Source organism: Daktulosphaira vitifoliae, unplaced genomic scaffold, assembly GCF_025091365.1.
Source record: "Daktulosphaira vitifoliae isolate Bord-2020 unplaced genomic scaffold, ASM2509136v1 Scaffold_3, whole genome shotgun sequence".
Classification (NCBI taxonomy): domain Eukaryota; kingdom Metazoa; phylum Arthropoda; class Insecta; order Hemiptera; family Phylloxeridae; genus Daktulosphaira; species Daktulosphaira vitifoliae.
Window position 1 is genome coordinate 43,421,147 of NW_026099574.1, and position 27,909 is coordinate 43,449,055.

The window sequence follows — 27,909 nt, forward strand, 5'->3', positions numbered from 1 at the left end:
TTCAGTTTTTACAACAATTAGTAACATGTATCCATTATAGTTCCGTAATAAAAACCGCGATCTACCGGCTAGATTTTAGCCAATTTATTTTATCTGTGGATAAAACTAATATTCTCTCACTATCAGCTATCTCAATGTTGCCCGTCGGGAGTTAATGTTGACTATCTAATTTATATCAGTTTTACAACGCTTATAACTTCAACTGGAGTTGGAAATGGATCTATAAATAACTATTAATAGGTCTATGAAGTTGACCACAATCAATATTTTCTATATTCTTAGTACCGTGAGTTTAAAGATTCCTCAAAAATTAACTATCGACATCCTCTTTTAATTGCTGTCAGAACAATAGCAATTTCTTCCTCAGAATGTTGGAGATCGTTTAGTGTAATGTACAGTATATTTACCTCAAAAAGAAATGCTTTGACTACTGGGCATATATCTTCATTAGTTTTTATTAATTGTAATGGACCTCCTGTCCCGCTACTTAAACCGGACAAATATGTTGAAAGTTGGATTACAAGCGGTAAAAGCAGTGCACATGAACCAAACTGTCCAAAAACATCTCCTCAAAACAAAAATAGTCCATATCAATATTTATTTAATGACTAATGTATGAAGTATAATTTAATTATTAACTAATAAATTTATATGTGAAAAAAATTAGTGTTTTTTCTATTATTATTTGTTTGTAAAATAAAATTATTATTTTTTTGATGTAGTTATGGCGGAGGTGGGGGGGTGAAGCCCCCCATGGTAATATTACAGTTAATTTTTGTAAGGAACGCTCGTTTATCCAATATCTGCCGAGTTCCCTTTCTAATTTTTTTCTAAATCAATCACTGGATACACCAGTAATTGTGATAACAGTCTTTTTTTTTTTATAATTTCGGCTGCCAAGCCATTAGTCACATACAGTTTACATTTACTGTTTAAATGTAACAAAAATTTTTTTTTTTAATTAATTTATAACGATCAGTTATATTGTAGTAGTACATGTTTAATTATTACGTAATTACTCTAAATTGAACAATTTATTATATTTTAGTGTAAGAAATAAAATGTATATGTATATATAAGTTTAAACATTTAATTTATAATAATGGTTGCACTCATACAACTTAAGAGTTATTTGAAACATTGAGTTCTTAGTTTTTTAGAAAATCTAATTTTTTCCCTTAAATACTTTAAATATTATGAACTAATCGATAATATTAATTATACGTTTAAAGTAATCAAAGAAAAAAAATGAAATTTTCGAAATCCATAATTTTCAAAAATTAGTATTAATTTTTAGTTTCGTGATTATTTGTCATGTAAATTCGAAAAAAATAAAATCTGTTTACTCAACACATTTTCATAATAAAAAAAAAAATTATACAGTTGATTATCAAGTTGCCAAAGTTCAAATGTTTTATTTGCATTACGACATCTGATATTAATAAATTATATTTTAACTAATAACTTCACTTAGTTATCATTTTATGAAACTTATTATAATATGAAATTTATTCTAAATACTGTACCAATAAATGAGCCTACGTAAAATGTTCTATGAGTTATTACAATATTACTTAAAGTTGCATTAATACAACTATATTCATTTAAGGGTTAAAAAATAAAACAAATAAATTTATGTTTTATTAATTATTTTAAATAATTATAGAATGTCAAATCATTTTTTTAAATTATACATTTTTTAACACAATATTAATGCGATTTAAAATATATATTATGATTCATGTATCATGACTAATCAGTAAATAAATTAATATTGAATTTATCGCTAATACATTGAAGCCAAATAACATTAAATGTTCTTTTTAATTTTGTAAAATCAAAGATTTATTTATGAAATTTTCGTATATACATGTTTTTGTCTTATCTATAAAATTAAACAATGACGAATTATAAATGTATATGTCTTATGTTAGTGAAATAATTATATAATTATAATATATAATTATATATAAATGTAACAATTCAAAATTAAAAATATGTTTTATTTTTACATATTATTTGGAAATATAGTTTTTATGTTATATAGGTTGATTTATTAAGAATAAGACAATCAATTTCTTGGAAACAATTGAAAATTTTAAATTTTTGTAGAGGAAAATATTGTTTGATTTAAAAAACTCTACATTAATATGTAGTTTAATCATTATTATTTCATTTCTTTACAGAGAAAAACTTAACTAATTTAATTTTTTCAATTTAATGAGTAATAAGAAGTCCTATTTTTAGTTTGTAACGAAACAAAGAGGCGCCTCTTCATTTTTCGTATATTTGAAAATTTATTTTGGTTGGGCCGAGTACGTGCTACGCGTAGCTAAGACGGCGTTTATCATCTAAATAATCACCAGATAAGGTGATGTGATTTGTTTGCAGGCGTACGAGATAGTGTGCTACTTCGGACCGGTTCATGGACAGCATTTGTGTATACACTGGCCCCGCTTCTTTCTTATGTTGAACCTCATTTGCGATGCTCACCAACTGCAATGTTACCTTATGTTACCTTATTAAACAGAATATTCTTGTCGGCTTCCGACACTGTTTAATAATTTCGTACAGCCCTACCTCCAAAGACTAGCCGAAGTGTCGCCATCGGACCGACGGGCCGAGCGTCCGGCATTTTATCGGAAATTAACCATGTTGTTGGTTTTCGTCTGTAACGGCAAATTTTAGTTGCGTGTGCTGCAACTTTTATTTTGTCTATTTATTATATATTTTTTTAACGAGTGTCTGCTACATTGTAGCTATGTAAATTGTTTAGTTTTTCGTGGCGTTGGTCTAACCAGTCTTCTGTTCTTAGCCCTTCGGTAATGAGTATATTTATAATGTTTTGGGCCAGCGTTGATTAAAATGCGCCGTGCCATAAGCGCCTATGGCAAATTGTATATATTTTTTTTAGGTCCTTTATTTATTATTTTTTTTTAGATATCTCACAATATGGCAATTGTGTTCATGTACATACATTTTTTGTACGTTTGTATTCATTTATCAATACAAATTTATGAATATAATGATAGCATGCTCAAACAAATTTTGTTTTTTCATAGTAATATTAAAAAATAGATTTTGATTAATGTGAATTTATCTCTAAGACCCAATAATATGTATTAAAAATAACACTTAATTTTGTAAAATATATATAAATTCAAATTCAAATTAACAAATCGGTATATTTTTAATTGTATTTATTTACTCGAAAATGCCACTAAAAACTAAATAAACTATGTTCAGAAAACAAAACTGTAACTGAGATTTATGAAAAAAAAATTGGTAGATGAAAAATATATCAATGATTAAAATTAAATTCACAAATAGTTCAATATTAAAAAAAAAATAAAAAGTACATAAGTACATATAGTAAAAAATGATTTAGTACGATATATTACTATTAAATTTATTAAAATTCACAAAATAAGAATGTAAGGAATAACACCTTAAACATATACGTGCGTAATTATTATAATAAAACATAAAATAAATACATGTGTGTTGATTTAAAAAAAAAAGATTTTTCTACCTTCCTCGTACATGTAAATTGTAAGACCATTAAGATAGTATTGTAAAAAAATCGTTTTCATGGCTTAAAATACAGATGACGTGGCCTGATGTCTTAAGCGATTAAAAAAATAAAAGCTCACAGAACGTTAAAAAATTTTTTTATATCATAACTCAGATGTGTCTGAGCGGATTTGATGAAAATTTCAGACCTCAAGTCGCAAAATGTCGACGTCAGCGAGCGTTTTTATCGAAAGTGGCCAACATTTCTGACACATGCAATAATTTTTGCAAAATCACGTGACCAAGTGGTTTAATTGAAAAAAAAATTACAAATTAGAGCATATTAAGTAATTTTACCAGGAAAGCGTTATTCTTACTTGTTCTATTATATAATAAAATACTTAAATATTCAACACAAGTTTTCTATCGTATATTGTTAAATGACCGATATGGAAAATTTTTCTTGATAATTACTATATAAAACATTTATGGTTCATATTATATTGAATTATTATGCATTCTGTGTAATGAAAACTAAATTAATGATAAGTTTTTATTTTAATTCCAATTAAGCAATTTTAAAACACTAATGATTGATCGGATAAAAGAAGTTATAAGAATACAATTTTTTAATATTTTTTTTTCTATTAAACTAAAAAAAAGGGTTTAAATATTAATGAAATTTTAATTTTGAATTTCTTATTCCTGAATGGATGATAAAAAATTATAATTATATTTACTATTACAGAGTTTTTTGAATAAAACAATGATTTCCTTAAAAAAATTTTCAATGTTTTCCAAAAAAATTGTTATTTTTTTATCTTAACTAATGGCCTTGTATATAGTATAATTCTTTTAACGTTAAAAAGAATAAAATTTCTTTCATCATTTTTATTCTTATATATATTTTAATTTATCACTTATTAGTTACTTTTAAATATTAAATTAAATTAATTATTCACCCCTCATACTTGATAAGGATATTAACTTTTATTATTAAACGGAAACATACATAATTAAGTTATTTATTAGATAATAATCTAATTCAAAAAATTACTGATTGATAACAACTTTTAGACCAATATTTCAGAAGTTACTTATTAAAACTTTTATACCTAGGCAGCAGGTTAGGTGAGATCGAAAAATGTTTTATGATAAAAGTAGCTGCATTCAGCTCCAGTCTATATTTTAAAATGGTAATAACTTCTAAAATAATGGGTCAACGTTGTAATAGGCCATTTAATTAGATTTTATTTTATAAACTAGTTCAATATGTATTTTTTAATTAAAAAAACTACACTTATTAAGTATATAGGAAGTAATAAAATCGTATTAATAACTGATAAATTAAGAAATATATAACATAAATAATTATATTTTTAAGAAAAATCAAATGTCTATCGTTAAAAGAAACACCTTCTTAAATGATGATACAAGGAGTACCTTGAATTTGTGCTTTAGCAGTCCTTTAAAAATTACTTATATTGAGAAGAGTGTTATTTAATAGAATACTGTTTAAATAATGCTCAATAGTGAAGAGTTAGTATTAATTTTTAATTGTAATTAATTGAGTATACTGGAATATACGACACAACCAAGTTTGTACTATTGGAAAGTTATATAGTTCCTAATTTCATAGTACTGTTTAATAGCGTCCAAACAATTGACAAAATAAAAGTCTACTCTTAACACGAGTAACAAAAGAAGATTTTTCTTAAAGTTATTAGATATTTTTACTTCTTGTGAAGTAACTAAATTTTTTCATTACATCTGATGCTATTAGAAAAATATTGAACTGTTTTTAGTACTCTTTCCAATTTTGTGTTGTTTTTGCTAATGTATAATTATATGGCTTACGATAGTCCATCATGAAAATTTTTATCTATTTTAATCATAGCTTTAGTATTTTGTTATGAGCCCGATATTTATTTGTTGTTATTTAAAAAACAAAAGTTTAAGATATCTGTTGAAGTGGTAAGAAGAGAACTAATTTTTTTTTCTTTAATTAGTAATAGGTAAAGTTTAATAAATCTTTAAAATGAAAAAACAGTATAATATTTTGTATTTTTCAAGATATTGCGTGAATCATTGTTGGACAATCACCTTATATAATTCTCAATTTATAAATTATCGAAAAAATGTTTGGTATATTCCTTAATGACAACATACAAGTTAAATTGACTTATATTAATTTTTTATTATCTAAAGACTTCGACTTGACGCTGCAACCAATTTTCAAGTGTATATTGAATGTTGGGAATAGTAATGCAGTGGCTTCTTTTTGCCGTCTGTATCGCATTGTCACTTTTCATTTCTAAGAAATACTATTCAAACATAGATAAATTTACATTTTATATAAACAATGCTGCTATTCATTGTTGTCATTCCATTTTAGTGGTCTATTGCAACGAGCATGGACTACCACGGGTATATTCAATCACCTCATAAATTTTAAATTACAGAAAATGGTAAATTTAAGAAAATAAGGGATTCATAACAAATTTTGGATCAGTACTAAGTTATTAAAATTTTTAAATCAAAACTGAGGTGAAATGCAGGTACAAATATTTTTATCATGAGAATTTTTTGGCAACGTGCGCCCTTCCTTAGTATAAATACGTTTATCATTTACATATTACTCGTTCAAATTTTGATTTCAACAAGTTATTTTATAACTTGATAATTTCCTATTTTAGACGCTAATTAAAAATGAACGTTATCATTTAACAAAATAAAGTTGATACTTGTTATCAGTCTGAGAGACTTCATTTTAGCTTCGATGCGAAGCTGAGAAGGTAATAATTTTACTATGATGTGTTTTTTTTTTATTTATTTTTTTTTTTGTGTCTGTTACCACTTTTTCTCAGCTCTCACCGAACCGATTTCTTTCAACAATATGTCAAAAGATCACAAATCGTATCTAGTCGAAGACATTACCCTCAAAAATTGAAAAAATTTCCCTCGTTCCCCGTAAACGGGGGGAAATCTTCAAAAAATTACAAATTTAAAAATCGCTAATTTTCGAAATTTTTTTTTACTTAAAACTGCCATAACTTTTTCAAAAATGAACAAATCAATATATATATTTTTTATAGATGCTTGATGTCTTTACCTATCATTTGGAATATTTTTTTTTATAAATGTAACCCTTTACCAGCCTACAGAGGGGGATTCAAAATGACAACTTTTTCACGAAAAATTAACTTTTTCAACTTGACTTTTGAAAGTGTTCCGGAAATACTGACACTTTTTTACATATCTTAAATTAAAGCTTATGTAATATACTTAATTATGAAAAAAAAATATTTCGGACTTTATTTTGTCTTCACGGTGAAAATAGCTACCGTATGCTCTTTTTATGTAAAAATTCTCGATTTTATATTTTACATTTTTAACTTTAAAATGTTATAACTTTTTGAAAAATGTATGGATTAGTACAATTTTTTGATATGAAATAATATTTATATACTTCTTTCATTCGACATACTTTTTTGATTTTTAAAAACGTACTACGGCGTACTGGAAAGCAAGCGCTCCCCGCACCCCCCACAGTATAGATCGGCCAAACATCGATATAGCAGGCGGTCCACATTCGCGCGAATTAACATCTCACATAGTGAAACAATACGCTGCGGTTTTTAATAACATGGTGGGACGCACAAAGTTAATCAAACACGATATCGTTCTAAAGGACTCGAAACCCATTGCATTGTAACCATACCCGTACCCTCTACACAAACAAGAGGTGATAGACGAAATGGTAGATGATATGGAATCACAGGGACTTCTAGAACCCAGAACTTCGCTTTGGTTGGCGCCAGTCGTCCTGGCCAAGAAAAAAGACGGCTCCTCTCGTTTGTGCATCGACTATAGGCGACTCAACGAAGTGGCCGTTTCAGACGCGTACCCCACGCCCAATCTAAACGATATGATTAGAAGTATGCGGAGGGCGAAAGTATTCACGACACTCGTTTTATGTTTTACCAATATGTAAAACCCTGAAGACAAAATAAAGTACGAAATTTTTTTTTACCATAATAAAGAACATTACATTAGCTTCAATTTAAGATATATATAAAAGTGTCAGACCTTCCGGAACATTTTCAAAATTTAAGTTAAAAAAATTAATTTTTTGTGAAAAAGTTGTCATTTTAAATCCCCCCTTGTGGGCAGGTTAAGGGTTAAATTTATAAAAAAAATATACCAAATGAAAGGTAATGATATTATGCATCTATATAAAAAAGAATTATATTGATGTGTTTATTTTTANATAAAAAAGAATTATATTGATATGTTTATTTTTGAAAAAGTTATGGCACTTTTAAGTAAAAAAAATTGAAAAAAATTCGAAAATTAGCGATTTTTAAATTTGTAATTTTTTTGGAGGTTTCCCCCATTTACGGGGAACGAGAGAATTTTTTTCAATGTTTTAGGGTAATGTCTTCGACTAGATACGATTTGTGATCTTTTGACGTATCATTGAAAGAAATCGGTTCGGTGAGAGCTGAGAAAAAGTGGTAACAGACACAAAAAAAAACACATCTTAGTAAAACCAATACCTTCTCAGCTTCGCATCGAAGCTAATATATATGATGTTTTATTAACTGACTTTTGATATGGTTTATTTATTAATCTAACAAATGAATTATGTAATTTAAATATATATTCTTTTTGTATTTTTTTGTATTTTATCTTTTAATATTTTTTCATATGTATTTTAAAAATAATGTGTTATTTTGGTTTTTTTAAACTCCAATAAGCAACAGATTTTTTATGATATGTATTTGAAAAAAATTGGTAAATTAATGCATAATATTTGTAATTATTATTATGAATAAAAATATCAATTAAAAAAAAATTTCATTTGATCCTCTTTAATTAAGTTTTTTTATATTATAGGATGATAATCATTGTTCATTGTATAAGTAACTTTTTAAATATATTTTAAAATGTTATCAATATATTGAAAAATATACAATTGAAATTTTCTATTGTATATTTTTCTTAAACATCTTATTAACAAATTCTGTTTTGATAGAAATACTAATTTCTTATTATGCAATTAAAAATGTCGAGAAATTTGTTTATTTCTTAAATTGATGAACCGTGCATTCTACTGAAAATATAAAATTAAATAAACCCATCGTAATATAATAAGACATTACATGTAACTGCACAATGTTCCATCACAACAGAATAGTAGTTGAATTATTAAGTAGTGAATTATCCAATGGAAAGATAGAGCTTATGGCACAGTAAAATGATCATAATATTCTTCTGACCAGTGTCATATACATGCAGATTTTTTATGGATTAATCTTAAAAATACATATTTTAAATTAATAGATGCAATGAGCAACAAAAAAATAAACACAAAATTAAAGCACACGTGCTAAAATTAATATTATTTTAGTGAATCATTAGAAAATAAAATTAGAAATAAAGTGTAAATTATTTTTAAAATATTAATCATCAAAACAAAAATAAATATGAATAATAAAAGAGTACAAAATGTTGCTTACAGAGCAATAAGATTCTATAATAAGATTATTGATTTTAGATAGGACATTTAAATAAATAAATATTGCATGCTTAGTAACTTTGAAGTAATAATATCAATATTCTAAGTCAAATTAATTACATAATGAATTATTTATGTAGAAAAGTAGGGGTTAATCCAGTAACTTACTTCCGATGTCAGGAAGAGTATGTGGTATTATTCCTTTCATAAAAACCTCATAATATTATGTTTGTTAAAAAAAATTTAAACCTTAGGAATTAAAAACTCTCCATAAAAAATGTAGCACAACATGACAATAGTACAATAGATATTATAAATAATAATTTCTCAAATTGATTAATTTTTTAAATTAAAAATTAATTATCCCGTTCAATTCGTGCGACATCACGGCATCGAAGTACATATCTGGGTGTTAAATAGGAGGCCAAGACACCACACACTACAAGAATACCTCAGCGTTTAATACCTCTAAGAGAGGAACTTTATTCATTTATTTTTATGTCTGTTTGTCTTTACTGATCTAAATCCTCGGACTCTATAACCCCAATAGAACCTCGTTGCTCACGAATTGACCAAATCTCCAAAATATCCAAACCTTGATCAAAACACCACGTTTAAACACTCTTATTATTGTATTACTACACACAGAAGACTTATATATAATGAGAGAATCGACGGCATGACCTAATATATCATCACTATAATATGAACTTAGTCCCGTGCATTCATTATACATCGACCTTAAATCAAGTTAAAGTGTTATGAAATTTATTTTATTTTATTTAGCTGAAACGTTTCGTTTCTAGATTCTATGGATGATGATAGAATACTTATAATTATGTCATCTAATAAATAAGCTGTGGCCATTGATTACAGTTCGAACTGGTGTATATGTGTTTCATCCACGCTTTATGCCAATATATTATCTAAAAATAATGCAACGAATTGGATAAAAAAATGCAAGTACCTAACTGTTAGTATTTTATTTTCTATTATATTATCAAAAAAAAAAAAAAGGAATAAAATAAATTTATGAAAATTAAATTAAACATTTTTTACTAATGAATAGCTTGATCTATCATTTTTTTCTAAAAATTTTGCCATGTCAGTCATAGCTTTTGATATAAACAATAAAAACTGAAAAACTAACATTATCATTAAATTTTTCAACCCTGTTACTACACATGTTAACTTAGATTAATCAATATCAAGTTTTGCTTGGTTTATTTTTGCATAAACTAAAACAATTTAGGAAGGTGAGAATGATGGATTTCAAAACTATGTTTTTAAGGACCATTCTAATACCCAAGGATGAAATACTAAAGACGATATATACCTCCACCCCCACATTACCCAACTATAATTTTAAAAGTATATAATTTTTGCGCTAATAAAAATATTTAAAAATTAAACAAGTGTTTAGCCCCCTTTTTAAAAATACCTGCGCACGTTACTACTCTAATACATAAGTAATATATATCAAATTAGATTTCAACTATTGTTGATGATATAATATTTTTATTTTAATTATTATTGTTTTTATCTTAAGATATCATTTATTAAAATTAAATAAGCAAGCCGTATCTGTTTTTCAAATAAAAATATATTAACTTTTTGAAAAATTTTATAAAATTTAATAATTTACATTAATGACGTATAACATGAAAATAAGTTACTATATTAAGTATATAAGTACATAATTTTTTAATGATGCAACAAAATATTTATAATTATTCATCTATTTAACTCTTAACAACAATTTCTTTCAAAAATAATTTTTTCTTAATCATAATAATCTTCCTTCAATTTTTTATTTAAATCCAAATGCAGAGTATAGTAAATCGATATTCTGCAAAATTGAATCCGTGGATGGTGACAATAACATACACTGAGTACCCGTCTCTGTATACAGGACACTTTTAGTTAAATCATTTAATTCAGATCCAGAATTTTTCTGAGTATATCTCTCAACACGTGTAGCTGGTTTATATAATAAATTTTAATAAAAATTACTTGTATATAATTCATATAAGTAAAATTATACATGAATTAAGTTAGTCGTCTAATTAACTTATAGAAAAATTTGTTATGAAAAAAAAAACGAATATTCATATAAATACCTGTCATAACTGGAGGTGACTCTAAATTTGGTTGCATTACATTTTGACGCATTTTCATTAATTCTATAACCAAATCTGCGACTTCATCAGGTAATTCTGCAGACTTCATAAATGATTCCGTAGGTTCTTTATGCACCTCATTTAAAGAGCTAGTCTCGGTAATTCCAAAAACATAGTATAATGACTCTATATACTGCAAAATCGAATCCGTGATAGGTGTCAATAAAGAACACTGAGTGGACGTATCTATATACATTATAAAATATATAATAAATTATAGGTAAATACAAGACACTTTTAGTTAAATCTAATTAGTTGTCATTTTAAATCCACTCGGAGGGCAGGTAAATGGTCAGATTTATAAAAATAAATATAATAAGTGATTTTTTGGAGGTTTCCCCATTTACGGGGAACGAGGGAATTTTTTTCAATGTTTTAGGGTAATGTCTTCGACTAGATACGATTTGTGATCTTTTGACGTATCATTGAAGGAGATCGGTTCGGTGAGAGCTAAGAAAAAGTGGTAACAGACTCAAAAAAAAAACACATCATAATAAAACCAATAACTTTTCAGCTTCTCATCGAAGCTAAAAAAACGAATTTTCATATAAATACCTGAAAAAGCTGTAGGTGGCTCAATAATATAATCCATGCTCATAGATAGGCTATCTAGAACTTTGCCCGGGTCAGGTAAATCTTCAGACACCAAATTTGATTCATAAATTGGTGACAATGAAGCAGACTGAATGGCCGTATCTGTATACAAGACACTTTTAGTTAAATCTAATTAGTTGTCATTTTAAATCCACTCTGAGGGCAGGTAAATGGTCAGATTTATAAAAATAAATATAATAAGTGATAGGTAAATACATTAACAAAAAAAAAAATTATATTGATTTGTTCATTTTAAAGAAAGTTATGGCAGTTTTAAGTAAACAAAATTGAAAAAACATAGAAAATTAGCGATTTTTAAATTTGTAATTTTTTTGGAGGTTTCCCCCATTTACGGGGAACGAGGGAATTTTTTTCAATGTTTGAGGGTTATATCTTCGACTAGATACGATTTGTAATCTTTTGACGTATCATTGAAGGAAATCGGTTCGGTGAGAGCTAAGAAAAAGTGGTAACAGACTCAAAAAAAAAACACATCATAATAAAACAAATAACTTTTCAGCTTCTCATCGAAGCATCAACTCATATTTCTTTAATTATATCCTGATTAGTAGTTCTTTGATTTTTAAATATAATATATGAATAAATACTAATTATAGTTTTTAAATTTACTATGAAATTGTGAGGCCAGCTATGATGTATGGTTCATAGTGTTGGGCGTTGATAAGAAAGTAGAGCAGAGAATAAGTGTAATAAAGATGAGAATGCTTAGTTGGATGAGTGGAGTGACTAGAAAATATAGGATAAGGAACGAGCATATAAGAGGAATTATAGGTGTTGCGTCAATCGTGGATAAGCTGACAAAAAATAGACTTAGATTAACAATCTAGTCATGTTATGAGGAGAGAAGAATCGGAAGCTGTAAGAACAGTTATAGAAATGAATGTTGAAAGAAGAATTAATAATAATATTATTAATAAGTTAAAAATAAGGAAAATGACATATTTAACCTATTTTTTTAATCGTTTAAAGTTGATTGTTGTAAATGTTTATAATAAAAAAAAAATATATTTTACCATAACTTTTAGCTCAATTGGTAAGTTTGACATTGACATCATTCAATAGAAAATTTTATGGCAATTAAAAAAATTGTATCTTTAAGATCAATATGCAGTCAGAAAGTNAATTAAATAGAAAATTTTATGACAATTAAAAAAATTGTATCGTTAAGATCAATATGCAGTCAGAAAGTTTTATAATTACTATTTATTGTAAATTTATCAGAAAAGCTCAATATTTTTTTGCATTTTTATGGTAATAGATAACTTAAATAGAAGTAATAGTAATAATTTCCTAGTAACTTTTGTTGTTTGTAGAAAAGATTCTACAATTGAAATATTAAGAACTTAATTAATTTTAATGATTTACTTTAAATAAATGTACCAATCAAAACAAAGTTGTCAAAAAGATTTACTCAATTGAGCGTATTATAAAATTTGATTATATTTGAAAAAATCAATTGTTAATTCAGGAGAAAAAACAATCATTTTTTTTAGAAATGATTTATATAGCAACACGTTAGAAAAAAATTTGAATATTATAGTCTAATAGTAGCACACACAAACAGAGTAATAAAATTATTAAATTACAAAGTAAAATGATTTAATTTTGTAGTTGAAACCTATCATATCAAACTTCATTCGTTAATAAATATTTTGAAAACATTAGAAATTAATGATTTTAATTGTCTTTATGGAGACGATGTAATAACTAACTGTTTAATTGATAAATTAGAATTTTTTTTTCAATTTTTGAGAGTAATATCTTCAACTAGATACGAATTGTAGTCATTGGACGTATCGTTGAAAAAAGTAGGTCAAGTTAGAGCAGAGAAAATAAATGATATTCACAAAAAAACATCTTCTCGGCTTTGCATCGAAGCTAAAACTTAAAATATAGTAAAATAATTTTAATACGAATAAGAAATTTCTTCTTGCAAGGGGCGACTAAAGTGATGGGATCATTGATCTTTATTGAAGTTATTGAATCTAAATGAGTTAAAAATTTATACTAACTTAAAAAGAATTAAGAAAAAATGCAAAAAATTCATTGCCATACGCGGGTTGGAACCTCGTACCCCAAGCGTGTAAAACATAAATTTTACCAACTCGGCAACCGTACGTCGCTACCGTCGGGTGAAAAAATAGGCTATTTAAGCTAGTTCAAATTTCAAAGTTATTTTTCTCGACTTAAAAGAAGCAAACAAATTTAAATAAGTTTAACTTTCTATGCTATATTAATTTTTTATTTATATAATATTTATGAAAATCTGTAGTCCCCTTGTCAGGTATTTTAAAATAAAATAAAATACAAAACCCAGAATTTTAACACAAAAATAGCAAATTTTTGAATACGGTAGTCATTTTTACCGTGAAGACAAATCCAGAGGTCACATTTTTTTTTTTAAATTAAAGTATATTATATAAGCTTTAATTTAAGATATATATAAAAGTGTCAGACTTTTCGGAACATTTTCAAAAGTTATGTTGAAAAAGTTAATTTTTTGTGAAAAAGTTGTCATTTTGAATCTTCTTCTGTGGCCAGGGAAAGGGTCAAATTTATAAAAAAAATATATAAAATGATAGGTAAATATCTAAGGTATCTATAAAAAAAATAATTATATTGATTTGGTTATTTTTNAGGTATCTATAAAAAAAAAAATTATATTGATTCGATCATTTTTAAAAAAGTTATGGCAATTTTAAGTAAAAAAAAATGAAAAAATATCGAAAATTAGCGATTTTTAAATTTGTAATTTTTTGGGATATTTCCCCCGTTTACGNCGATTTTTAAATTTGTAATTTTTTGGGGGATTTCCCCCGTTTACGAGGAACGAGGGATTTTTTTTCAATTTTTGAGGGTAATGTCTTCAACTAGATACGATTTGTGATCTTTTGACATATTTTTCATCAAAATCGGTTCAGTGAGAGCTGAGATTGAGCGTATTCAGACACACAAAAAAAAAAAACACATCATAGTAAAATTAATACCTTCTCAGCTTCGTATCGAAGCTAATAAGTTAATGTCAATTAAAGTAAAGTTTTCTATCATTTTTAGAAAACAAATCAATCATTAAACATATTCAATTCATCAATAATAANCAAATAAATCATTAAACATATTCAATTCAACAATAATAAAAATGTACGAGAAATAAATAAATAGAGTTACCTATTTTCTTATTTTTGAAGCCAAGCTTCTTCTTTAAATTTCTGTAATAGCGCTTTAAAAAATTAGCCATTTAACTAAAGTATAATTATTGTTTTTGAACTTTAAATTGAATCTTTATTTTATTTATAAAACACAATATATAATATTTTATTCGATCTATTAGTCAATAAAACTGTTATTGATTTTAAAGTGTAGCAATATTAAGATCATTGTTAAAAATGTACAAAGTTGCTATATACATTTCTTATAAACCAGCCAATAAGTGTAAAGCAATATGTTTATATAGTTCTTAAACGGTTTTTAATGATGTATACTTATGTAGTATTTAATTATAATGTATAATAATAATATAGCAGTAAATAAAATGGGAAATGGCCGATTTTTTTTTAAAACTATAGGGGCACATTGTTATTCTATTTTTTCTTTTAGTTGAAATTCCTGTTTGCAATTATATTACTAATAATCAAAATTCAAAAATCACTTGAAGCAAATCTTGCTGTAACTATTTCCTCTGGCGCCTTCTTCGATGAAATACCGGATACAATTTTATACGACAAAAGTATTCCTTTAATTTATACCCAAAAGATAAGTAAAACGAATTAAAATGAACAAAATAATTATTTAATCGAAAATTACTGCGAAAGTAAAGATTCTAATTACTGTAATATTGTGGACGAGTCTCTAAAAATATTACAACTAGTAGGCAAAAACATTAAGGAAATCAGTTTAGATATTTTTGAAAAATTTAATAAAATTACTAATAATATTAACAAAAGGAAAATAAGAGGTATACAAGTTTTTGGAAATTTCTTTCATTTTTGTTATAATGTGGCTACTGACAAACAACTTAAACAATTTTATACTAATGAAGTAGCACTAAAAGAGCAAATTAATAAATTTAAAGACACTTTTATCTCCGACCATTCTGACTTAACAAACATAACCTCAGAACTAAATTCTTACGCAAAGAGTACTATTTCAAAATATAATATGTTAAGAGATTCATTTAAGGAATTGATTAAACATGAAATAATAACAACTTAATAGAAACCACCAAAAATGAAAATAAATTTTTAGGTATTCAGGAGGTTGTCCATGATATATTAATAGCCTTACTAAGTTTAACTAACAACGAAAGGGACTCAAGCACTCATCTGCACTGTAAATTACACAAAATTCCACTTAGAATAATCAACTCTGAAATCCTCTATACTGATCTCATAAAACTCGAAAAAGTTATTAAAAAAGAAGGATATGCGTTAGTAATTCCTATAAGTAACTTATCAGTGTATTACAATTTACCTATTACAGAATGCCAATTTTCAGAAAATCAAATATTAGTAAAAATAAAAATTCCTATACAAGAGAGCTTTGCATATTGGAAATTATTTCAATATATACCTGCTCATTTCATCAAATTTAACGATTATATGTGTCTCATCTATTCAGGAAAAACTTATATCGCAGTCAATTCAGTTAACAACGAACACTGTTTGATATCAGGTCTATCCTTAAGAGACTGCGATCTGCCCATAACAGTACTTTGTTTCATTCCAAAATTTTCAACTGATATTACTTTAACACCAAAATGCGTAGAAGCTATTTTCAAAAATTTACCGCTTAATAAACTTAATAAATATTGTTATTTCCAGTGTGTTAATCAACAAGAAACGTGTAATTTCGATATCATAGACTAATATACAGTCACTTAAAATACAGCATGAGGAACAGAGTGAAAAAATATATTTTGCAAACTTAACAGAAATCTTAGACAGAGACTGGGTAAATAAAATACCAAATTTTCACATTACAAAACAAATGCCAAATCCAGAAAAGTTCTTTAATGACATCATTTTAAAACAAATATCACACCTTTTATGGATGATTTTCTTGGGGATATAATATATCTATCATGGCTGACAATATTATAATTGGTCATAATTTTATTGTGTTGCAAAATATATCCTATAATAAAAATGGATATGATTTTAGTGCCACCTCCAGTTCCAAGGAGACAATTCTAAATACTTATCATATATTAACTTATTGCTCATATGAAACATACAAACTACTCTAACATTAATTTAAGCTAATAAATTTTATTTTTCACAGGTAAAACTCGTTAAACTAACTTATAACTTTCTACTGACTCTTTTATTCTTTTACTACAACTTTTTACAAAATGGACAATAATTACAAATTTTATATTATAGATTTTAAATTCGGAATGTTAAGAAGATATGACATTGTCTTAGTAAGTGGGGCCATATCAGGTAGTTTAAACCAAGATCAAATAATAAAATTAGAAGGGACACCATTAATACTGGGTAAAAAGTACACACAACTATTAACGAAAAGTGTCTGGTCACCTTTTGTTAAAGGGGTAATGAAAATATTCAAAGGAAAAAAGAGTAAAGGGCCTACCCTCTCTTAGCAGAACTACATGACAGCCAATTCGCAAGGACTGACACACTTAACCACGATTTTATTTACAGGACAATTTTGAATAATTCAGAAATTCCAGTAATAGTAGTTTTCGAGGGAAATACGAACGGTAAAATCTTAAAAAGACTTAAAATATATGTTACTATTCTTAACATTTCTGCAACGGAGGATAAAGATAAAAGAATAACATTTTATCTAACATTAACAAATCTAAAATCAAGGGAACTTTATTTTAAGCAGATGTTAGGGATATGTTACAAAAATGGTAACATGTTAAGTCTGGGGGAAATGCATTTCTTTATTTGTGAAAACAAACATGGGGTACAAAACTATCACGATCCAAGGTATGACGTCAGAATAACTAAGTGCGTTTTTGACCATATTGCGAAAAGATTGAAAATTAACAACCTCATAGGTTTACTAGAATTATACACTCAAACACTTAACAGAAAATGGCACAGCCCGCTAATGTGAGATATTTGTCAACTGAACAAAAACAAAAAATTGAAAAAAGCTTATACAAATCAACAAAACCCAAAAGGAAATGGCCCACTCACAAACAAAGAAATCAGACAAAAAATTAGCAAAATAAGTGGAAAGACTATTGTGTGACCTAGAAATTAATCGTAAAGAACAAGAAGCCATTCAACAAAGTATAAAGCAATAACAGTAATCAACAACATAGAACATATGTAAAAAAAAATAATAAAAAAATGTATAATAATTATGTATTTTAGAATAAGGGAGAAATTAGATTAAGAAAATTTGAGGGCTATATGAATCATAAGTAGAGTTAAAAATACTGTGATATAAACTTTATTATTATTTTTTTATTTCTTTTGGAAAAAAAAAATATTAACTCTGGTACAATACACAAAATAATACTCATTCCATTATAAAGGAAAAAAAGGGAAAATCCTTATAAAATAGTATGCTACTAAGTACCACCCAAAAAAAAAAAAAAACATACATAAGAGGTACGATAAAAAAAAAGAAGAAAAAAAAACTTTTATTACCTTGTCTTTCTAGACACACAGACATTTGAATAAAAGAAAAATGAAAAAAAATATATATTATAATAATTATAATTAATTATTAATAAGTTGGATAAAAAAAAAAAAATATTGAAATGATGTGATCACTTCTAAAAGGAAAATGACACAAAATATATTAACCTTTTTTTTCCCTTCCATTAATTTAGTGTTATAAACAACCAAAGTTAATTTTCCAAAAATATGAGGGCATATTTTTTTTGTAACATAGGGGAGTAAACAGGTGTTTAGCCTCCTTTTTAAAAATACCTGCACACTAGGGTGACAATTAAAAAAAATTTTCACTATTTTGAACACATTTAAATTATGTGTTTTTACAATATAAAGGTCCATAAAAAAATTAAACGATAAATAAAAATAATTACTGGTCGCACAATATGATTTTATTTTAAATTTTTTACATCACAAAGATTAAAAAAATAAAAAAACTATTTTTTTTTTTAAATGGTATATAATTATTTAAAAAACTCAAAACATTTAATTATTTTTTTATTTGGGTTAGGATATTGTTTTCGATGTTGTTCAACTACTTGCAAGAGATACTGTTTTTGTTCTTCTTGATTAGTAAGTATCCCATTAAATGATTGAATCAAAGATATCCCACGTTCGGCAGCGTCGTTTACTACTTTTAAACTTTGTATCCTTTTACGCCCATCAATATAATTAGCGTTTTCTTCCCAAGTACTTGGATGTTGACTAAAAAAATCTTGTAGTACATTTAGCGCTGTAGATAATTTTAAGGTATTATTAGTTACAAAATCGCACAACTGCATTGTTTTAACTGCATTCAACTCGATTTTAATACGTCATTGTGGGTTGACGGCCCCCTTGTTTTCCAATGATTTCACCATTTTTATTTTCATTTCAGTTGGCACTTTTCTGTCAAAAAAAGCCAGTCCCACGAGAGTGTCACTTAAATACCATAAATGCCTAGAGAAACTTTTAATAGCAGCATCAGCTATAATTTCATGAGTATTTTTATATAAATTAAGCTCTTTCAATAGATTTAAATCGTTGAAAGGAGCTGATTCCCCACAAGGAGCAGTGTACCAAAGTTTTATGTAAACTTGTAGTACAAAAATATTAAAAGCTTGTAGTGACGATAGTTCTTGTGTGGTTAATTTGATTTGTGATCTAAATAAGTAGATTTTCATACTATAGATAATCTTCGCCTTTTGAGTAGGAATTATATATTGTAAAACCAATATTACATTTTACCATCAGGTTATTGGCAATGCTCACTTGAACAAAACCCGCGCAAATACACAGCGTTTAGAACGAGGAGGGTCTTGTTTCAATTTCGTGTACTTCCGTTTGGACTTAAAAATGCACCCATGACCTTCGTACGACTTATGAGCGAAGTACTTAGGGGGTATATAAATGACTTTGTGCAAGTCTATCTGGACGACATCTTGATATTTTCGGACAACGTGGAAAACCATTTAGACCACCTTAGTAAAATTTTGGAGCGCCTACAACGACATGGTCTCACGTGCCACACTAAAAAGTGTAAAATCGGGTTTTCAGAAATTTCTTTTTTGGGACACCTGATGCATGGAGAGGGCATCGATAAGGAACCAGAAAAACTTGAGTCCATACGCGCCATACCAGTCCCACGTAATGTCAGGGACTTACGCAGATTTTTAGGGGTATGCAATTGGTATAGCCAGTTCGTCGATAACTACGCGGACAGCACAGACCGCCTTACTAAACTGCTCAAAAAAGGGGAAAAGTGGTCGTGGTCTTGCACACAGCAAAGCGCTTTTGAACACATTAAAACAGCGATATGCCTCTCTCCCCCAGATTACACAAAAACGTTTTGCCTACAGACCGACGCTAGCGAACTAGGCGTGGGAGCGGTATTGTTTCAGCACGGCATCGGGCCGGGCGAAAGGAATATTGTCGCGTACGCTAGTAGAAAGTTATCGGACGTGCAAAAACGTTACGCCGCTGTTGAACGCGAGTGTTTAGGGATCATTTGGGCCACATACAAATTCAGGTCATTTTTACAATATGCCCCTTTTGAATTGTANGACAAATTCAGGTCATTTTTAGAATATGCCCCTTTTGAATTGTATACGGACAACGCCGCGTTAACGTATTTACACAAATCGAAGGGCACCAACAGCAAATTAACCAGGTGGGCACTACACTTGGGTAACCTGAATTTCACCACAACACACGTACCGGGCAAACACAATGAAGCGCCGGACATGTTGTCATGCTACCCGACGGAGGGGCCCGCTGTCGACGAAGACGCCCTCGACGACAATTTAATAGGGGCGCCCACATTACAACCGTCCCCACGTTCTGCCACTCTTGATAATATTTACGCCGTTATCGAAGAAAACGACGCGTTCTGCAGTCGTCCGTTTACGGCGGGAAGTACAAGAGTGGCAAGATAACGAGTCGTCTCTTTTATCCATTAAACGACATTTAATCACACGCACCCCGTTTCGAACGAGTTAAAGTGCGCCAGTAACAAAGAGAATTTATTTTTATTAAACGGACTTTTGCGGGCGCGTATAGGCGCGGACACACCGATCGTCATACCCGGTAACTAATTACATCAACTAATTCGGTATTACTATGACGACCCATTAGCGTGTCACCCTGGATGAAAAGAGACCTACCGGACAATAAAGTAACGATTCTACGGTAAGGGGCTAAAGAGTTTCGTGCGCATGTACTAAGCCCCTAAACAGACGTCCAGAGGATCCAATAGTCAGTCGTCAACCGAGACAGCCATAGGAAGTAATTAGTATAGACCTAATGGGCCCGTACCTCAGGACACAAAGGGGCAAGACAAACTTGTTAGTGGCGACTGACTGTTTCAGTAGGTGGACAGAAGCGTACGCGATCGGCGCAGCAATGACAAAAACAATTGTTGATACGCTATAGCGCAAATTTTCCTCACGCTTCGGATACGCGCGCGTAATCTTAAGCGACAACGGCAAATCGCTGGTGTCGAAGGAAATGATCGACGCGATGAACCGGTGGGGGACTGAAGCCTGGACCACACCGATATACCACCCACGCGCCAACCCGGTAGAATGTAGGAACCAGGAATTAAAGAAGGGACTTCGTGCGTTATTAATTGAGTCCAGTCACTCTTCTTGGGACTTAAAACTACCCCCGCTATTGTTCGCGTTACGCAATCGCTGTAATGAACAAACCGGCTACCCCCCGTTCGTACTCGTACTGGGAAGGGAAGGGAAACGGCCGGGCGACTGGGCCATACAACAGATAGAGCCGGTAGCCCCTGCAGCTGTTAACAACGATCGATTGACGCGCGAACAGCGAGCCACAAAAATTATAACCACGCCTCCGACCGGCCACGTCAAAACAAAATATACAGTCGGGGACGTCATTTATTATAAAGCGCATCACCTATCAAAAGCAAGCGAAAAATTTTGCGCGGGTTTTGCGCCAAAGTGGTGGGGTGTCGTCAGATTAGCAGAACGCCTAGGGAAAGGGGCGTTTTTGACAGACCAGAACCCCCCGCGAAAAATTCATGTCTCATGTATGAAAAAGTGAAAAAAACCACAGACTGACTGACGGACTACGATATTTATGTTTTTTTTATATCTGTTTCAGCATGAACAACAACAACAACGACCCCAACCCAACAAACAATTCCCTACAGGAATTACACCGGCTCGCTCGCCATCTGGCGGATGAGATCGGCCGGACCATCTAACCACTCCCGCGAGTCCTCCGATCAGCTGAGGACGCTGCCCGAGCCCCATTCCCTGAAGTCCTTCGCGACCCCGTCACACGGGCCCACTACGACCGGGGTGTCCGCATGGGCCGTAAAGACGCATTTCGCGATGTGCGCAGTGCACTCGTTGCGGTCCCCCGTGCAACCCAGCCCACACTGGGGGTACGGGCCCCGAGCACCCTGACCAGGAGGGTGATAAATGTTGCGGCCCAACATTTTGGGACCCGGCAACCCACCCCCAGCACGACAGGTATACGGCCCCCAACAGTCCTGTTATTGCGATACGCGAATGGATAGCACCCGACCACGGCCGCTGATGTCATTTCGCGCTGCGCGACCTGACATCACCGCCCTCAACCTTTGTCCCCCACGACGACCGCGCGTCCTCAAAGGCGCAGGTCCGCCGTCGGCGCCCCCCCCCCCACGTACCCTCGGTGAGACGGTACTCACCGTCTGAACAAAAGCGCCGCGAGCAGCGGTACAAGGACTATATGCTAAAGCGTTGGGGGGTGGTCGTCGGTGAAACGACACCCGTCGACCCAACAACAACAACAATCACAGCAACAACAACAACAACAACAACCGCTGCAATAACGACAACAGCCACGACAACAATTTCGGCAGTGCACAGCTAGAGGAGGGCATATTGGAAGACGCGATCGACCACCACCCAGCCCACAAAGCGCGATAACGCGTGAAAAACCAGCTCGTCAGAACAAACAACGTAAGTATTTGCGGCCTTCACCGTGATGGGCGGTATAATTAGCTATTTGTGGTATGGTAATCGCGCCACGCGTTATTCGATTCACTGAGTAGACCGGCGGCTTGGCGGGGGGGTATTTGACACGTTCCCGCGGCGTTCTCAATACACGGAGCCCTGCGACCCATGACACCTTTATCAGCCGTCGCCCTACTACGTGCATATGGTAGTTTGACTGACTAACACTGCGTGTGATACGCCACGGTACAAAGTCCAGCAAGATGGACCCGCCGCAAATATACGTTAAGTAATCTCCGTGACACCGCACGTTACGGATATCGAGATATCGCACTGTATCAACCAGCAGCGGCTACGACTTCACCGGCGGTTTCTCGTACATATTGTGTATTGTACATTTTTTTGTTTTTTTTTTCTGTTATTTCTGTTCTAGTTTATAATTGACTATTCTTGTTCCCGAACAATTAATATACGGCTTCGTGCCACTTGTAGTAAGCAACCGTGTTATTTTATTAGTATCCTACGACGATAGTCATAACAATTACATCATTTTATTTTTGACAGGTTTTTAATTCTATTAGTTTTGCTAAGATGTTTTTACTTTTTGAACATGTTTTTAATGGCAGTTTTTTTTTATTATTAATATCAGTATTATGATTCATGTAGTTTGAATTACAATTTATATAACATATTTTAATTTATCAAAATAATAACCTAATAAAAAATTCTTTTTTTTTTTTAATTGTGTTAATTAATTTTTGGAATGACTCAACATTTGACATACTTTTATAAAATTAAGCTTTTAAACATTTCGGGGGGATTTTTATTTTGTTATTATTATGCGATGTATACTTATTATTTAAACAAATTAAAATTTGACATCCTTCATTTATAAATTATGTTAAGAAAAAAAGTTAATTAAAAAAAAAATTTTACTTATTTGATGAGAGATAACAGAAAATTATTTATAAAAATAATTAAAATAATTTTATTACAGGAGAAGTCTAATTAAATTAAAAATATAGTAATTAAGCTAAAAGTAAATAATAACAGTAAAATTATATACCTTGAAGATTCGTATTTGTCGATATTTTTTTTTATAAGGATTTGTTTTCTGATGTAATTTTTTTATAGAACTATAATTTAATTAATGTATATTACAACATACATTGAATCTCAAATAAAACGTAAATAGAAAATTTTAAACTTCAATCAAACAACAATTTCTGCTAAAAGTAGAACAATACATGTAGTTAAAAAAAACTAAAAAACACACTTTTAAAGCACATCGAACTAAAAAGTTAAAAATAATTTATAAATTAAGCTTAAAATAATAATGAACAAAAAATACTAGTATTATTGTGATAAAAGCGTCAGGCGCTCAATATACAAAAAATATGGCATAAAGCATCCACGCTTTTTCTCACAATAATACTAGTATTTTTTGTTCATTATTGTTTTTAGTTAATTTTAAAAATTATTTTTAACTTTTTAGTTCGATGTGCTTTAAAAACGTGTTTTTTAGTTTTTTTAAACTATATTTATTTTTCACTTTTTAGTTTCATGTTATGATAGTAGTTAATATCAATATCATGGTTGTAACGGGTAACGGGAAATAAGGGTTCGATTCCGGAGAGGGAGTCTAAGAAACGGCTACCACATCCAAGAAAAGCAGCAGGCGCGCAACGTGGAGATAGTGACGATACGAGAATCATCCCCCGTAATCGGAATGAATATACTACATATCTCTTAATGAGAATATAGTGTATTAATATATAAGTTTTAATAGTAATTAATATACAGGGTGTTCAGTAAGTCAGGAAACGGGTTTCTATTGTTCTCATTGTTTGTAACAATGAGAACAATAGAAACCCGTTTCCTGACTTACTGAACACCCTGTATATTAATTACTATTAAAACTTATATATTAATACACTATATTCTCATTAAGAGATATGTAGTATATTCATTCCGATTACGGGGGATGATTCTCGTATCGTCACTATCTCCACGTTGCGCGCCTGCTGCTTTTCTTGGATGTGGTAGCCGTTTCTTAGACTCCCTCTCCGGAATCGAACCCTTATTTCCCGTTACCCGTTACAACCATGATATTGATATTAACTACTATCATAACATGAAACTAAAAAGTGAAAAATAAATATAGTTTAAAAAAACTAAAAAACACGTTTTTAAAGCACATCGAACTAAAAAGTTAAAAATAATTTTTAAAATTAACTTAAAACAATAATGAACGAAAAATACTAGTATTATTGTGAAAAAAAGCGTGGATGCTTTATGCCATATTTTTTGTATATTGAGCGCCTGACGCTTTTTTTCACAATAATACTAGTATTTTTCGTTCATTATTGTTTTAAGTTAATTTTAAAAATTATTTTTAACTTTTTAGTTCGATGTGCTTTAAAAGCGTGTTTTTTAGTTTTTTTAAACTATATTTATTTTTCACTTTTTAGTTTCATGTTATGATAGTAGTTAATATCAATATCATGGTTGTAACGGGTAACGGGAAATAAGGGTTCGATTCCGGAGAGGGAGTCTAAGAAACGGCTACCACATCCAAGAAAAGCAGCAGGCGCGCAACGTGGAGATAGTGACGATACGAGAATCATCCCCCGTAATCGGAATGAATATACTACATATCTCTTAATGAGAATATAGTGTATTAATATATAAGTTTTAATAGTAATTAATATACAGGGTGTTCAGTAAGTCAGGAAACGGGTTTCTATTGTTCTCATTGTTTGTAACAATGAGAACAATAGAAACCCGTTTCCTGACTTACTGAACACCCTGTATATTAGCGGTGGCGGTAGGAATATATGATCTTCGCATAATATCGCGGCACTGTCGCTGACGTCGACGACGCGATGTCCGTCGTCATCCTCGGGCGTCAAAAGGTTAGCAGCGTAAATGAGGACAGTGTGCGAGTGCGGATCGGTTTTTTGACGTTGTCAATCTGACAACGAGTAGAAGACTACGGTATCATTAACGGCGGGACGTAGTCGGCCGTGCGGCACTTGCTGGACTTTGCACTGCGGCGTAAAACGACGCGGGGCCGTGTCAATCACAATAAAAATTTGTTATAAATATAATTGATGATACGCGCGCGTCTACGGGTTGGAAAATATTGTTTTCTACGAGTGGTGAGCGGGGTGGGGTGAATGCGTTACGACCGTCTAGTCTCAAGGCCTTAGACACGTGCCGCGTGGAAAGTAACAAACATCCCACAACATACAAGTGAAACTAATATAAGCGTGTTAAAAAGAAAACAACAATGATATAGAAAAACTATTTAATAGAAATAGTTTACTATACATCATTAAACGGTGCAAATCGCTCGAATATTGGGCAATAAATTCAATCAACTGTTAGATGGAAAATATATTTTAGAGCGGCCACAAATTCATTGATTATTTTTAATTCGATGGACAGATATTTGAGAAAATTAATACTGAAGTCAATCGAGCCAACAAGAATAAGAGCAACAAATTCAAATAAAAGATTAGTTTATAAGCAAACAGGCTAAGTGGTGTTAATAGCATGTCACAGCGTTAAAAATGTGTTTTAACGCTCTGCCACTTATAATTATACAGACTTTTGAAAAAATTCGCCTAAATATAAATATATAATAGTAATAATTTCTGAAGTACTGATTCAAAAATTATATTTAAAATATAAGAATTACATTTTTATTTTATAAGTAAGCTAATAATATATGTTGCCATCTAAAAAAATAAAGTGTACCCATAATAAGTGATAGAGGATGAACTAAAAAGTATTTAACCATTTATAAATTAAGAGATAAGTAGTACACAACAATACCGAAAAAAATATTTCCAAAATTATTACTTAAGGAGAAATGTAGTAGTCAATGATAAATCAATTACTGTTTAAAGCTAATTAAACAACATTTTAAAAATAATTTTAGTTTTGTACATTTATTAAGTTGTAAACAATTTTGTAAAAATCATTTATATATTTAAATTTTAATTTAATAGTTATTGAAGTGCGTACCTGTTAAATTAATATAAATTATAATATATTTTTAGTCTTAAATAAAATGTAATAAGAAAATTTATATTTCTATCAAACATTATATTTTTGCTAAAAAAAAAAGAATAACATACTGTAGTTAAACTGATGCTTGAATAATTTATACCGAAAATTGACTTGGCCGATATAATAAACAACATACATTTTATAAAAGTAATTTATCTACTACACTAACGGACGACCAATAACAAATAGTAAAATAACCCAACCGGACGGTCTATTAATATAAATCTTTTTAGAAAATTTGAGCGACCTATTCATACAACCTTTTTCAGCAGACGGAACAAATATTTTCATAACGGCCACAGATTCAAATTAAGTGTAAGTTTATAAACTGGCGGCAACGTTGTCAGATTGCATATGAACTAACTTTTACACCGCGGGCCCAAGAAGCACAACGAGTGACTGTTAGATACTGTAGGATCTTTTTTTTCTATATTACCATTTGACCGCTTAGTCACGTCTTCTCTCATACAATATATTTGTTATACTACACATTAATGACATTTCAATTTTGTTTGTCCGATTATTTGAATAAGTCGCCTTATTACTTAGCTCGATTGACTTCAGTATTTCAGTATATATTTCCTTAAATACCTGTCCATCGAATTGATAGTAATCAATAAATTTTTCCACAATTTATTGTTTAGTTTTCAATTTATTACTCTACAATTGCTGTCTTTTAGTTTACTAATAATTGAATTTTATAATATCACTTTTACGGTCGCAACTTCTACTCGCCTAAAAATAAATATATTAATAAGTTACGAAGTACTGGTTCACAAATTATTTTTTAATATATAAGTTTTAAGTTTTTGTTTTTGTTTTATAAGTAAATTAAATATGTATGTTGCTATTTAATTTACTATTAATTTATTATTAATTAATAAAGTTGTGTCCTTATA

At 29.9% G+C, this 27,909-nt stretch overlaps 1 protein-coding gene across 2 annotated transcripts; it reads right to left on the reverse strand.

Moving 5' to 3' along the window:
* On the reverse strand, positions 1 to 27,725 carry LOC126901035 (uncharacterized). 2 transcript variants are annotated; one of them, XM_050677164.1, is made up of 4 exons: positions 27,079 to 27,725; positions 11,770 to 11,910; positions 11,155 to 11,400; positions 1 to 565 (listed from the first exon to the last, which is right to left on the reverse strand). In XM_050677164.1, the coding sequence occupies exons 1-4, from the start codon at positions 27,146 to 27,148 to the stop codon at positions 315 to 317; spliced, it is 708 nt and encodes a 235-aa protein (XP_050533121.1). In that variant the 5' UTR covers positions 27,149 to 27,725; the 3' UTR covers positions 1 to 314. The 2 variants fall into 2 exon arrangements, with proteins under 2 accessions (XP_050533121.1, XP_050533122.1); XM_050677165.1 differs by lacking the exon at positions 1 to 565 and adding an exon at positions 10,698 to 11,014.
* Positions 27,726 to 27,909: the final 184 nt, after the last annotated feature.